Below are 15,535 nucleotides of genomic sequence, written 5' to 3' on the forward strand. Positions count from 1 at the left end.
CCTCAGCCTCATAAAGTACTAGGATCACAGGCGTGAGCCACCAGGCCTGGCCTTGTTACTCTTTTTTTTTTTTTTTTTTTTTTTTTTTTTTTGTGAGATGGAGTCTTACTCTGTTGGCCAGGCTGGAGTACAGTGGCACTGTCTCCTCTCACTACAAACTCCGCCTCCTGGATTCAAGCAATTCTCCTGCCTCAGCCTCCCGAGTAGCTGGGATTACAGGAATGTGCCACTACACCTGGCTAATTTTTTTTTAATTTGTTTTATTTTTAGTAGAGACAGGGTTTCGCCATATTGACCAGACTGGTCTGGAACTCCTGACCTCAGGTGATGCACCCACCTCATCCTCTCAAAGTGCTGGGATTACAGGCAAGAGCTACTGCACCCAGCCCCTGTGACTTATTTCAAACGATTAATGTAAGGTTATCAAAAGGTAGGTATATGTCTAGCCAAAATAATGGCACTCCGTACTTAGTAAGCACTCAATATATGATAGTTGAATTATCATTGCATGTATTTTATGTAATGAAATATACACATACTCCATATTTATATATACAAATATAATATGCATTTGGGCAAGAGTTACTACATTTACCTTTCCCATTTCAGTTTTGATAACCCAGAAGCAGTTAACATCATGAACATAACCAACATCCGGGCTCCTGTAGCTGAAGCTTCCATTTATTCCTGAGAGAGACTCTCCACAAACTGCAAAGGAAAAGATGAACTGTGCTTTTCAGAGGTTCCTAAAAGGAAGAGGTTGGGCAACTGTAACCCTGCTGCTGATAAACTTAGAGAAAATTTGAGTAATGAAGGTTGGAGATAAAAGCCCTGCCGTTCCCTCTCCTCTGTGCCCTTTTTCTGTCAACTTCCACAGAAATCCCACCTCTTGTTCAAAGCTCAGCTGATGCCTCATCACCTGCTCCATGAACTGCCATGTCTTATGTTTTCACTGATTCCCATTCTCTATGTCCCTGTGACACCCGATTTCACCCCACACAACATAGCTCATATCTTTAACTCTTGTATCTGTTCTCCCACTGGGGTTGGTCTTGTCTCCTCAGCTGCAAGGTGAGCAGTTCATAAGTGGAGACAGTATTTTACACTTTCATATTTTTCCATAGGGTCTACTATTGTCCTAAACATATAACAACAACCTCTCAATAAATGTGTTGATTCCAAATCAGGAGTTTAAGTGAGGGGCAGAAGAGTCAAAAGTGACTTTATGGAAGAAGTTGAGAGGGAAGTGCTCCTGAGGGACAGACACATCTGGATGAGAAACAAGGAAGATGTGTGAGGAGGTTTATCGGGAGAAACATTCCAAATAAATGAACACAGTGGAAAATACTCATGGTGGTACATGGGGTCTGGTGACGAAAGAAAGCTTGCTTGAGTGAAGGTATTTCTAGGGAACTAGTGAAAAAAAAAGGTTAGATGGATTGAGTGAGACTTGGTTATAGAAGATCATTGAAAATTAATCCCAGTCTCTATTTAACAGGCAACGGGAAGCCACTGTGTATCCTGGAAAGGGAGAGTGACTTGATTCAATGCAGTACTCTAGGGAAATTAAGTGGCTGCTCCTCAGAAAACTTCCCTTTAGAAAACCATAAAAGACAATACCTTAGCATGTTTTATATTCAAAAAGGACATAGTGAAAATGGCAAATACCAATGTAATTATTCTTTGGAAAAAAAGTTCTTGGCTTACAGTGAGATTTATAAATATTTAGCTTGTGAATTTTATACCATTTCTGCAAGGAAAGACTTAGTTCTCAGTATCTGAGCAACTGGACAAGAAAGTGGGTTTAGCAGAGGAATCTGTTGAGGGACTCACTAAAGGATGCTGCTGCTATGCTGTGAGCATACGTGGCATAAGAAATGCTGACTGTACCTTGCTGAGGAACCTGACAGAGAGCTCCAGTCCAGAGACGTGTGCATTCACAACTGAAAGAATCAACGCCATCAACACAAGTTCCTCCATTCAAACAGGGGTTGCTCAAACACTCATTGATGTTTTCAGTACAGTTGACACCTGTCCAACCTGAGTCACACTTACAAAAATAACCAGAGACAGTGTCCTAAGGAGAAAAAAACACATAATACCATAAAACAAATGGATAGACAATAAACTTTAATCAATCCAAATAATAGGAATGTAGTGCCATGGAGATATATAATATATAATAATTATATATAATTATTATATACAAATAATATATAATTATTATATATTTAAAAATAATTATTTATGTAATAATTATATATGTATAATTATATATATATAATTTTTTTTTTTGAGATGGAGTCTCGCTCTGTCGCCCAGGCTGGAGTGCAGTGGTGCAATCTCGGCTCACTGCAACCTCTGCCTCCCGGATTCAAGTGATTCTCCGGTCTCAGCCTCCTGAGTAGCTGGGATTACAAGCATGCGCCACCACACCTGGCTAACTTTTTTCAGTAGAGACAGTGTTTCACCATGTCAGTCAGGCTGGTCTTGATCTCCTGGCTCGTGATGCACCCGCCTCACCCTCCCAAAGTGTTGACATTACAGGCATGAGCCACCACGCCTGGCCTACTGATATATTTAACAGGTGCTACAAATATATATGTATTTATATGTAAGTATTTTCTAGTAGTCTACTTGTTATTAATAGGTTTAAATGGTAATTGTTTTGTATGTCAGATTTATTTAGATCAAACTGCAGGCATAGTTTTAGTACTTCATAAACCACTGAGACAAAAAATTAACTCAATATTTTTTCCTGAGAACTAAAATCATTATCTATCTTTCATCTGAGAGTTCTCGACAGTTCCTTATCTGAAACTTGACTCATTATCTTAACATTCCTGAATCCTATAACGTTACATTTTATAGGCGTGAAACTAATTCTCAGGTACTCTCTGTCCACAGGAAGAACAAAGGACTCACGATGCATTGTCCATTTAGACAGGGGTGACTTAGGCAAATATTACTGAGCTGCACACATCCATCTGGCCCATAGCCATTTCCAGTATAACCCGGGAGACACGTGCAGAGAGGTAAGGAACCTGTTCAGAAATAGAAACAAACGTGTAAATACAGGTCTCCTCCTCTATTCAGATGCAGTATCTAAACTCAGAATCTGCTGTCTAGACAAGGATCCACCAACATCCAGTCTGCGTATTTTGACGGGCAGACAAAACAAGGTATGAGGAGAAAATATTAGAATCTTTATTTTTGTATTTCTTATCTTAAAATAAGAAAGCCATTAAATGCCTTCCACACATTATTGACGTACTGGGTTGACATGGGTGCTGTCAGCCCATATGTCAGATGGTCCTGAGCTGTGCACAAAGGTGAGCTGCACCTGGGGAAGACAGACATTCCTCATCATGGAGGAGTTAATGCAGAAAAGGAGATTCTTAGGATGAAACTATCTGTTGCAAGCACTGGACTTACTCTGACTGAGTTAATCCTCCCAAGAGCCCAATAGAGGGCCAGGCACAGTGGCTCACGCCTGTAATCCCAGCAGTTTGGGAGGCTGAGGAGGGCAGATCACTTGAGTTCAGGAGTTCGAGACCAGCCTGGCCAATGTGGAGAAACCCTGTCTCTACTAAAAATACAAAAATTAGCCAGGCATGGTGGCACACGCCTGTAATCCCAGCTACTTGGGAGGGTGAGGCAGGAGAATCACTTGAACCCAGGAGGCAGAGGTTGTAGTGAGCTGAGATAGTGCCACTGCACTCCAGCCTGGGCGACAGAGTGAGACTCCATTTCCAAGAAAAAAATTTTTAAATAATAATAATAATAATACTAATAAAGAGCCCTGTGGAATCTGTAATCCCTGAACTTTGGGAGGCCGAGGCAGGCGGATCACCTGAGGTCAGGAGTTTGAGACCAGCCTGGCCAACATGATTAGCCCTGTCTCTACTAAAAATACAAAACAATTAGCGGGGCATGGTGGCCTGTAGTCCAGGCTTATCAGGAGGCCGAGGCAGGAGAATCGCTTGAACCCAGGAGGTGGAGGTTGCAGTGAGCCAAGATCCTGCCACTGCACTCCAGCCTGGGTGACAGAGCAAAACGCCATCTCAAAAAAAAAAAAAAAGCCCTATGTAGGTACTCTCTTATAATCCCCACTTTACAGATGAAGCCAGAACACAGATAGCCTGTCCCAGCCAAGGACACACACACACACAGCTAGAATGAGGGGAGCCCAGAGAGCAAGCACCCCCCTCGTATGTAGGCTGCCTACAGCACACCTGTACAGGAGTGTGGCTTACAGAGGCAGGCCACATGTCCCCAGTTATGTGGATGTGCAGATTGCATGCTGCCAGTTCTAAACAGGCTAAATAGCTATCACAGAATGAACTTAAGTCTCTAAAAGATGTTTGCAATAAAACCACAGATTGAAGATAATATAGTAACATAAATATATGGGGACATCAACAAAATACCAGCACCAAAACTTCTCCCACACTTCTGATGAGCTCCTCATCACCAAGGTACAAGGTTAAAACAATGGCAATCAAATTAGGTTGGGAAGGAACTTGGTCAAAAGGAATTTGAAATGATCGTGTCTATTTAAAACATGAATTAACATCCACGATTAATTATGATGTACATGAGGTAATAGCTAACAATAGTTTTAGAGCATCCAGCGTCTTGACAGTTTTCTTACGCAATGTTAGGTAAAAAATACTCGTCATAGACATCACAAAATTTTACTAAATTTAATATCCAGAGACTTTTCCAGATTTCTCACTTAATAGCAAAAAGCCACATCTCATTGCAGAAATATATGTTCTTTCTACTACTGCACAATGGTTGAAATAATACAAGGAAATCAATGTGGCAGTTAACTACATTCCTCCATCAGCAAGAACTGTTTAAGATGGATAGAAAAACCCTGCTGAATAATTTAAAAAATAGAACAAATTACACAATGTGACAGATTTACAGTAGAATTGAATGACAATATAAGTTGTTCTTTTTTTTTTTTTTTTGAGACGGAGTCTCGCTCTGTCGCCCAGGCTGGAGTGCAGTGGTGCTATCTCAGCTCACTGTAAGCTCCGCCTCCCGGGTTCACGCCATTCTCCTGCCTCAGCCTCCCGAGTGGCTGGGACTACAGGTGCCCGCCACCATGCCCGGCTAATTTTTTGTATTTTCAGTAGAGACGGGGTTTCACCATGTTGGCCAGGATGGTCTCTATCTCCTGACCTCGTGATCCACCCGCCTCGACCTCCCAAAGTGCTGGGATGACAGGCATGAGCCACCGCGCCTGGCAAAAATATAAGTTTTGTTATGTTCTCAGCTTATATTACTTGCAAGATTCCACTTCAATATTTAAAAAACACAAATATTTCTTTTAAATAAATAATTGCCTAGAAATGCATTTTTTATAGTTAATTACTTCTTTTAAAAATATTTATAGGGAAAAATGGAGTAAGCAAGCTCTGAAACTGTTGAAGCTCTGAGTAGAAATTTTTTAAGTTTCCCAGGGTAAGCTTACAGGTTGCAGTAAAGAAGGGCAGCCTAAAAGTACATAAAGTGTTATTAATACTTCATGTCATCAACATTATGACTGTCCTCCATATTAAAAAAGAGTTATTTTTGTAATAATATTTGTTACAAGCACTTTACGTATAAGGACTCATTTAATCATCTGAAGCACCCTGAGGTAGGTGCTATTATTATCCTCATTTTACAGATGAAGAACTAAAGCATAGAGACTAAGTGTCTTGACTGAGGACAAGCAGCTAAAATATGGTAGAGCCCAGGGAAAAATGCAAGAAGTCTTTATCTAGAAATCATGCTCCTAACCACTTTGGTATGTTGATAATCATTTAATAAGCATTTAGTCACAAGTATATATGTGTGTGTGTGTGTGTTTACATACACATATATGTTCTTTTCTATATATGCAAGTATATGACAAATTAATAAAAAATAAAGGTGGTATCTTGAAATAGCAAGAGACATGATTATTCAAGAAATGGAATTGGGTCCACTTATTTGAGCAAAAATACCAAGCCAGATCTCTATTTGATGCTACGGATAAAAAATACATTCTAAAAATATAAAATATCTTACCATAAAAAAAGAAACCATAGAAGTATAAAAGAACATGTACTTGACAATTTTTAAAGAGTTCAGTAAAGAAAGCCTTCCTAAACATGACTGTGAAGGGAGAAATAGTAAGAGAAAAGATTTATCTTTTTGACTACGTAAAAATTCTAAACTTCTGAATAGCACTACCACTACAAGATTAAAACAAAAACAACATGCCAGGAAAAACACTTATAAAACATAAGACAGATAATGAGATAATGTCCTTAGTACATAAAGAAATTTTACCAATCAGTAAGAAAGAAAGAGAGCAAAGGGGATGAACAAGTAGAAAGATGCCCAGTGAAAATGTGGAAAGTATTAATTATTAGTAATCAAAAAGTATAAATGAAACTAATGGAAAATCTAATTTTGCCTATAAAACTGACCAAGATGAAAAATAATAATAATATCTATTATTGTCAAAGATGGAGTAAATATGTATTTTTATACACTGTCAGTGAATACATAAATTGATACAATCTTTCTTGGAGAAAGTTTAGCAGTATATATTTTGTTAAATTACAGGGTTAAACCCTTCTATACAGCATTGCAAACACTGTTGGTTGTCACCCTAGATCTATTTTCTACTTCCTTCTTTCTGAACTCCTTATTTCAGCTGGACTCAGGATGCCTGAAATATAGAGTGTACTTCCCAAACTCCCTTTGCAGCAAGGCTCAGTTCTAAGCAATGGCCTAGAAATGGAAGAGTCCTTTAAAAGAAGGTGGCATTGCCTTCTCCCTCCTTTTCTCCTGCCTGCTTGTTGGAATACAGTCGTTAATTAATTAACTGGCTTAATTACCTTATTTCCTAAATCAGAGCAGACCATTAAAGAGCACAGTTTATTACATATTTAAGAAAGCCAAATGTGTAGTTTTATGGCATGGATTAATTTTAGGTTTGAAGGTCAAAATAACAATTTTGAGAACAGAGGATTTTGTGTTTAAGATGTTGAATTGGTTTAGAAGGTCATATTACAATACCCAAAGCCAAAGAGAGAGATGAGTCATTACCTAGAGTTGAGGAGCATGAGGCATCTGGGTGGCAGCCTCCATTACTGACTGAGCAGATGTCTATGAGTGTGCACACTCTTCCGTCACCCTGGTACCCTGATGAGAACAAGAGCCAGGGCATAAGAAACAATGTCAAGAAGATGGGAGGACAAAGCCTGTCTAGGATTCAAATATCATGAAATGGACCAATCAGGGATCCTCTATCATCAAAACAAAAAATATAAGTATAAAATGTCATCAACAAATGAAATTTCATAAATAAGAAAAATAACAAGAATTAGTAACCTGATTTCATAAGCAATGTTCTGGGTTGTTTCTAATGAAAAAAATATGTATAAAACTACTGGTAGACTTAGAAAGTGCTGACACTAAGAAAGTTAATATTTTTATATTACAGTGACTCTGATGTTCTTAGAGGTCAATTATTATAGAAGCCCAAAGTACTGTAGTTCCATGTTATTTAAACATACAAGGTTTCAGTTTATCCCTTAGTACTCCCTGAACTTCTTGGGTAGTAATTCGATTTAGATTAGAGAATAGCAGAAAAGACTTCTTTCCAGAAAAGGAGGGAAACCAACAATTACGATATATGCCTACTGTGATGCCTGTGGTTTAGTAAACTTGGTATATGCAAAACAACTCAGGAGTGCATGATATTAACAAATTATTCGTGAGGGCAATGGAACAGTAAGTCTGTGATCCACTCAGAAAACTTTTCAAATTCTGCATTATCTCTGTAGCTATTTGACAGTTTGTAAAGTTTGTTGTTTTCTACTGATATTCAAAATGTTTTTTCTTTCTTATCATAGAGTTGTACTAATGTGTCCTGAATTCACAAGATAAGCAAAACTTTCTGTACTATTTCCTCTCCTAAGACAGAAATAATATTTTATTTTTTATTTTTTTAAGACAGAGTCTCACTCTGTTGCCTAGGCTGGAGTGCAATGGTGCGATCTCAGCTCACTGCAATCTCCGCTTCCCAGGTTCAAGCGATTCTCGTGCCTCAGCCTCCCGAGTAGCTAGGTTTACAAGCATGCACCACCATGCCCAGCTAATTTTTGTCTTTTTAGTAGAGACAGGGTTTCACCATGTTGGCCAGGCCCGAACTCCCGACCTCATGTGATCTGCCCACCTCAGCCTCCCAAAGTGCTGGGATTACAGGCATGAGCAACTGCACTCAGCCAGAAATCATATTTTAAATGGAGCACTAGATTCCATATTCATATGTCTGTGTTCCCTGTGCTGGGGTCAGGAGGTTGACATTGAACCGAGGCAGCACCTGGTGGACAAGCCTGGCAGTGGGAAGACCCAGGTGTATTCACACACTCAACGGGTGGAGCCACAGAACAGCCGCCGTTATTTATCTCACATTCATTGATATCTTCGCAAACATATCCATTGCCTTGCCAGCCTAGGAAAACAAGAGGATTTAAAAGTTTAGCTCTATAGACAAGTCAACAAGGAAGAAATACAAGAGTCAAAACATATAAAAACCTTCTCCACCTAAGGAACTATAAAATAAAAATGAGATATGCTTATCAGATTGGCAAAAGTTGTTTTGAATTCTTAAAATCAAATTCTGACAACAAAGTGGGCAAATGGGCTCCTCTTATATGCTGATAGTTAGACATTAAATTGATATAACCTATTTGGAAAGAGCTCTGGCAGTATTCACTAAAATTTTTAAAATACATAGACTTTGACTGCCAGTTGCACCTATTAAAACTCAGCCTATTGTGATAAAACTACCAGTATACTAAGATGGTAGTATACATCTTAGTATACTGGTATAAGCAGGTAAGAGGATGTCTACCGCAGCACTGTTTAATAGGGAAAAACCCCTCAATTATCAATAGAAGCATAGCTGAACACCTTATGATTCATCTTTGTGACCAAATACTAAAAGCGCTTTTTAATATCATATGTACACCTGTATACCTACATTTGCATACACACACATTGAAAGAATTTTTGTATATACATTAATTAAAATACTAAATGTGGCTGGGCAAGGTGGCTCATGCCTGTAATCCCAGCACTTTGGGAGGCCGAGGTGGGCAGATCACCTGAGGCCAGGAGTTCAAGACCAGCCTGGCCAAAATGGTGAAACACCATCTGTACTAAAAATACAAAAATCAGCTGGATGTGGTGGTTCACGCCTGTAGTCCCAGCTACTTGGGAGGCTGAGGCAGAAGAATCCCTCAAACCCGGGAGGTGGAGGTTGCAGTGAGCCAAGATTGCACCACTGCACTCCAGCCTGGGCGAGACTTTGTCTCAAAAACAAAAACAAACTAACTGTTAAAATCATATGGAGGATTGGGCTCATACTCCTAATTTGGGGAAAGAATTTTTTAAACTCTTGCATATGTGCTTGCACGAATGAAGAATAAAGTAGAAGAGGAAGGAGAACAAATGACTAATGGTGTCATTAGGAAGATGAGATTAAAGAATTTTACTTTAGTGGTTCCTACTGTATTCAATGGTTGTAGATTTATAATTCAAATTATCAAAATTATGAGAATTCTTAAAAACTTTTAAAGATTTAAAAATATTCACATTCTTTGATTTAAGTAGAATCCTCTTCTAAGACTCTGCCTAAGAAAATTATCATATTTGTGCATGGCAAAATGTGTACATGAAAAAAAGTTGGAAGAAAAAAACGCCCAAATGTTCATCATGGTCCTCTGTGTGATAAGATCAAAGGTATTTTTTTCTATTTTTTCCATATTTTTGTAGTGATATTTTATAAGCAGCATATATTGCTTTGCTGCTTATAAAATATAACTACTATATATTTCAGGAAAAATAGGGTGATAAACAAGAAAACAAAAAAATTGTTTCTTTTTTTCCTCTCCAACAATAAAAAGAAGAATGTAAAAACATTGCCAGTCTTCTAATTTAAATAATTTATTTTTCTGATTTATAGTTTTTAAAGATTGTCCATGATAAATTACCTTCAAAATGTGATTGCTTGCAAATTGTGCTTCCCCTGAGAACTAAGAGGGAAAAAGGCTTTATAGGTTTTTTTTTTCCATTTCTTTCCAGTTTTACAAGATCTAAATATATACACGCAGAAAACCACTAAACCAAAAATCACTACGTGGGGCAATAGGTGTGTGGGGTTTCTTGGCGAGAAGAAACTTGCCAAGAAACTTGGGTTTCAGTTCTGGCTATCTGTAAAGCTATGCGATCTTGGGCAAGTTATTCAACCTCTTTAAGCTCAAGTTCTCATATTGTAAAATGTGAGTAATACTTATTTTTACCATGTCTTGATTTTGTTGTAGTTAAAAGAATTAAAAATTGCTTATACAATGCCTTAATAACACTTTGATTAAAAATAAAAACCAGGCCGTGTGTGGTGGCTCACGCCTGTAATCCCAGCAGTTTTGGAGGCCAAGGCAGGCAGATCACTTGAGGCCAGGAGTTTGAGACCAGCCTGGCCAACATGGCAAACCCCGTCTCTACTAAAAATACAAAAATTAGCTGGGTGTGGTGAGGTGTGCATGTAATCCCAGCTACTCGGGAGGGTGAGGCAGGAAAATCGCTTGAACCCAGGAGGTGGAGGTTGCAGTGAGCTGAGATCATGCCACTGTACTCCAGCCTGGGTGACAGGGAGAGACTCTGTCTCAAAACAAAACAAAACAAAACAAAACCAGCTACTATTATTACATTATCTTTGTGGCTCCATTTCTAAGAACACCCCTGGAGCGCAGATGAACCTGAGGTCTGGCTAATTGCCTACCAATGCACCCAGCACAGTGCTTTGCTCATAGTAGGCATCCTACAAAAAAAAAAAATGTGTGGAATATATGATGATTATCTCATAAAACAAAAGATGCCCTCGGATTCAAACACAGGCAGTCTTTGACTAACGGAGCCCATGTTTTCCATGACTCAACATATGGCATCCCTGGAGATTCAGTCGCTGCAGGGCATAATGGAGCTGGATACCTCTGTTTAGGTCAAGGCTGCAAGATACTCTAATGACACACCCAGGCAAGAGCTACTAGACTGTGGTGGAGATGCAAAGAGGTCAAATAATTTCCCCATGTGTACAAACATCTGGTTAGTATGAAAGCTGGGACTAGAGTATCTCTTTTGATCTCAAATCTGGTCAGTTGGTGGTCACTGCAATGCAGTGTCTAACTTACAAATTCTATGGCTAACCTTGCCCCAAAGTCTGACTCTAGCACAGTTTTGGACAAGCCTCCCCCTTTTGACGTGGAATTGTGATAGCAGTGAGATCGTCGAGCAGAACCAGGACACAAAACTGGATTTGAACACCTCCTAAGAATGGTCTTCTTACTCATCAATAGTGAAAGAAAATTGGTTCTGGCACCTCGCCAACCTGGCATGCAGAGCCTGGCATGTGGCCCTGAGGATGTACCTGTTGGACAGGCCCCACAGTAGAAAGAGCCTTGAGTGTTGAAACACTGCACAAGTGTGGAGCAAGGCCCGGGCTGGAAGCTGCACTCGTCTCTGTCCAGCGTGCAGGCAGGGCTGTTGGGTGAAGACATCCACCCAGCATCACAGATGCAGCTGTACTTGGGCTGGCAGGATGACAACAGCGTGAATAAAGACAATCATGAAAATCAGCAAGAAAAGCCTTTGAACATTTCATCAAGCCCCAAACTGTTTATCCTCTAACGTTCATTTCCATAAGGCCAATCCACTGGCTTCTCTTTTTCTTCCCATATGATTAAGCATTTAGACCAGACCATGCAAAAAGGGAAACATCTTTATTTCAGAGTAAAAGCAAGCTATAATTTCTCCCAAAGATGCCAGGGAAAGAGTAACAACAATCAAGAACTGTAAGTCAATATAATTAAAGTCAATCAACTCAGCCTGCTATGTTTTCAGAGGGAAAAACACCCATGTAGGCACAGACCTTGGAAAATCAATTCCGTTTGTTTTTCTTTGGAAAGTTCTTCCTCCTACCCACCTCCTCAACCCTTCCATCCCCATCATTGGACGGGAATTATTTTCCATCACATGGGTAGAAAAAATACAACTAAAAATAAAGAATTGAAGTTCTCGGGCCGGGCGCGGTGGCTCACGCTTGTAATCCCAGCACTTTGGGAGGCCGAGGCGGGCGGATCACGAGGTCAGGAGATCGAGACCATCCTGGCTAACACGGTGAAACCCCGTCTCTACTAAAAATACAAAAAAATTAGCCGGGCGTGATGGCGGGCGCCTGTAGTCCCAACTACGAGGGAGGCTGAGGCAGGAGAATGGCGTGAACCCGGGAGGCGGAGCTTGCAGTGAGCCGAGATTGCGCCACTGCACTCCCGCCTGGGCCACAGAGCGAGACTCCGTCTAAAAAAAAAAAAAAAAAAAAAAAAAAAAAAAAAAAAAAAAAGAATTGTAGTTCTCATGAAGAGCCAAGCCAGCCAAGACTGGACAACCTTGAGGGTCAGGAGTCAAAGTCATCAGGACGCAGGGCATGGAGGGTCGTTCTAGGGAGTGGGCTCTTAGAGTCTGCAGCAGTTCCAGAGACCCAGGCTGGGAAAAGTCAGACTCCTTGAAACCACATGTTGCCAACAAGACTGGTCCTTTTATATTCCTGTGTTTTGTCACTGTTAAAATAAAACTTACAAGGCCAAGAGAAGGTCTTATCTCAGAGAGAGTCATGACGGGATAATAAAAATGGTCCCATTTCGGCCGGGCATGGTGGCTCATGCCTGTAATCGCAGCGCTTTGCGGGGCTGAGGCGGGTGGATCACCTGAGGTCAGGAGTTCGAGACCATCCTGGCCAACATGGCAAAACCCCATCTCTACTAAAAATACCAAAATTAGCCAGGCATGTTGGCATGCTCCTGTAATCCCAGCTACTCAGGAGGCTGAGTCACGAGAATTACTTGAACCTGGGAGGTGAAGGTTGCAGTGAGCTGAGATCGTGCCACTGCACTCCAGCCTGGGTGACAGAGTGAGGCTCCATCTCAAAAAAAAAAAAAAAAAAAAATCCTATTTTACATAATGACATCTTAATCTCTGGGTCCTACTTCCTGCATATTTCATCTCCCCTCCTCGCCTACGTCCCACTTACAGACAGGAAGTGACTTCACCTCTGCAAGCTCCAGGTAGTGCTTGTATGCAGTGGGCATAGGAGGAGGAGGAGCTACTAACCATGGCTCTCTGCAAGGAGGCACATATGGGGAAGGGACCCACCTCTCCAGCTTGCTCTCGCATTAAATCCTCACAGATGCCATGGACACAGCGTGCCACAGAACCCCCTTCACAGTCGTCATATTTGGATGCACACTGGGGTCCGTACGTCTCAGGTGGGCAGTGACAACTGTTGGTTACACAAGAGCACAATGTCAGGGCATGCGCTTTGGGGCCAGTGCCTGTCTCTTAATATCAATGAGAAAAATAATTCAAATTACAAATCAACGATGTTAACTTGGAATCGTCAGCCAGCAATGCAAATTTACTGACTGGAGTCTCGGGAGAAAATCACTCTGCTCTGCTCCAAGTGGTGGATTGAGTAAATACAATGTTGGTGAATCACAACTTATTATCTGGTAAGCCTAGCGCTATAAATTCTTGTGTTATCAGGTCATCAAACAGCATTTTCAAAGGTCAGATGTGTATAAGCCAAAGGTAATGGAGTTAGTTCAAGAAGGTAAAGGGAGAGATCAGCAAATCCATTCATCATCTGTCCAATTGGACCTGCCACGAAGCACAGGCAACGTGGGCTACACTGATAACTCCGAATGCTCTCTAGGATTATATAACCCCACACGCAATCCAGTGTCCACACCTCACAGTCTATGATCATTATTATTATATTACAAAGGGCAATATGTCTTCTATCCATAAAAAGTGTAGTTATATAATATAATACAGTGGCATTTCTTTCATAGGCACACTTGAATTTCCAACAAAATGTGGTAATTATCACATTATGCGTAAGCTAGCAGTGGGTGCTTTGTTACTAGAAGATTTAAGTCCAATGATAATCAAATAAGCAATGTTGTTTTAAACCCTTGTCATTGTTAAAGCTGCTTTAGCCTTATCTCTGCAGCTTAATGGGAACTTCTATGATCTGAGCATGGGAGCTAGGGGAGGAGGAGGGTAGAGGAGTCCCAGAAGCCTAAGCCTATCCCCACATGCCAGGGCACATCTGATGGAGAGGGAGGGCCAGGCCCAGAGGTTGCCGATTGCTGGACTTGAGCAGAATTGGCAAGAAAAGCTCTCATGGGGGAAATGACTGTTGGTGCCAGGGGTCAGAGAAAAGGAACAGGGCATGCCTGCGTGGCCAGGCCTCCCTCCCATGCCATTCTACAAAGGAAAAGAGCTATTTTAACAAGACACAGTGAGGTACAAGGAGCTTAGTAATGTTCATGGATGACAATGTATGAATGACATTGTGGGAAATTAGCATTTGACTGTTTGAAAGGCATCAAGAACCAAACTCCAGGCACAGGATTCGGCTTGCCTGTCGTGGGCCCCAGAACCAATTGCTGGGGTGGCAGCTTTTTGGCAGTTTCTAAGGAAGAGGAGAGCAATGAGTGTGGCCAGAAATGGAGAATAAGAATGCAGGGAGCACCATCCATGCATTCATGTCGGGAGGCCAGACTTAGCAAATAAAAATACAGCATGCCCAAATAAATGTGAGTTTCCAATAAATGAATATTTTTTGGTATAAATATGTCCCATGCAATTTACAACATCAGTATATATTTACATAAAAGCTGATTCATTAATACATGACATTTCTGAGCATTCCAAAGTTGCCTTTGGAATGGCTCACTAAGATAAAGTCATAGGAAAATAACAATAAATGATTAAACTTAAAGAGAAATTGAATTATCCATCCCCCCCATAGACATTTATATTCCCCGCATCTCTCTCTACTTTCCTTCTCATATTGTTTTCTTTCCTCTTTGTCCTCCCATCTTTACATAGAATATTTGTACAGAGAATTTAATTAGACTCTTGAGGATTATGGAACTTTAAAACAGTTCATACACATATTTGAGCACTTGATCCAGGAGGCTTCATTACTAAAAGTTTACTTTGCCACCTGTCCCAACACCTCCCAAAAATGTTTAAGAATCTTTTTTATTTTTGTTTTTGTTTTTTTTTTGAGATGGAGTCTCACTCTGTCACCCAGGCTGGACTGCAGTGGCGTGATCTCAGCTCACTGCAACCTCCGCCTCCCAGGTTCAAGCAATTCTCCTGCTTCAGCCTCCCGAGTAGCTGGGACTACAGGTGCGTGCCACCACACCCGGCTAATTTTTTATTTTTTTTTTTAGTAGAGATGGGTTTTCACCATGTGGTGAAACCAATTGATTAGTTACTGATTTAGCAGAAGTCTCTTTTCTAGAGGTAGAGGCTGGTCTCGAACTCTTGACCTCAGGTGATCTGCCCACCTCGGCCTCCCAAAGTCCTGGGATTACAGGCGTGAGCCACTGCACCCTGCTGAAGAATCTTT

At 40.6% G+C, this 15,535-nt stretch overlaps 1 protein-coding gene across 2 annotated transcripts in view; it reads right to left on the reverse strand.

Moving 5' to 3' along the window:
- Positions 1 to 15,535, reverse strand: part of CUBN (cubilin) — a 305,950-nt gene that overhangs the window by 278,327 nt on the left and 12,088 nt on the right. For both annotated transcript variants that reach the window (XM_063781434.1, XM_024346234.3), the window contains exons 7-13: positions 13,264 to 13,390; positions 11,483 to 11,645; positions 8,375 to 8,506; positions 7,096 to 7,191; positions 2,926 to 3,044; positions 1,891 to 2,077; positions 596 to 708 (exon numbers count right to left, since the gene is read on the reverse strand). In XM_063781434.1, coding sequence (XP_063637504.1) covers positions 596 to 708; positions 1,891 to 2,077; positions 2,926 to 3,044; positions 7,096 to 7,191; positions 8,375 to 8,506; positions 11,483 to 11,645; positions 13,264 to 13,390 — 937 coding nt within the window. The remainder of the gene's footprint in view (positions 1 to 595; positions 709 to 1,890; positions 2,078 to 2,925; positions 3,045 to 7,095; positions 7,192 to 8,374; positions 8,507 to 11,482; positions 11,646 to 13,263; positions 13,391 to 15,535) is intronic.

This window comes from Pan troglodytes, chromosome 8, assembly GCF_028858775.2.
Source record: "Pan troglodytes isolate AG18354 chromosome 8, NHGRI_mPanTro3-v2.0_pri, whole genome shotgun sequence".
NCBI lineage: Eukaryota > Metazoa > Chordata > Mammalia > Primates > Hominidae > Pan > Pan troglodytes.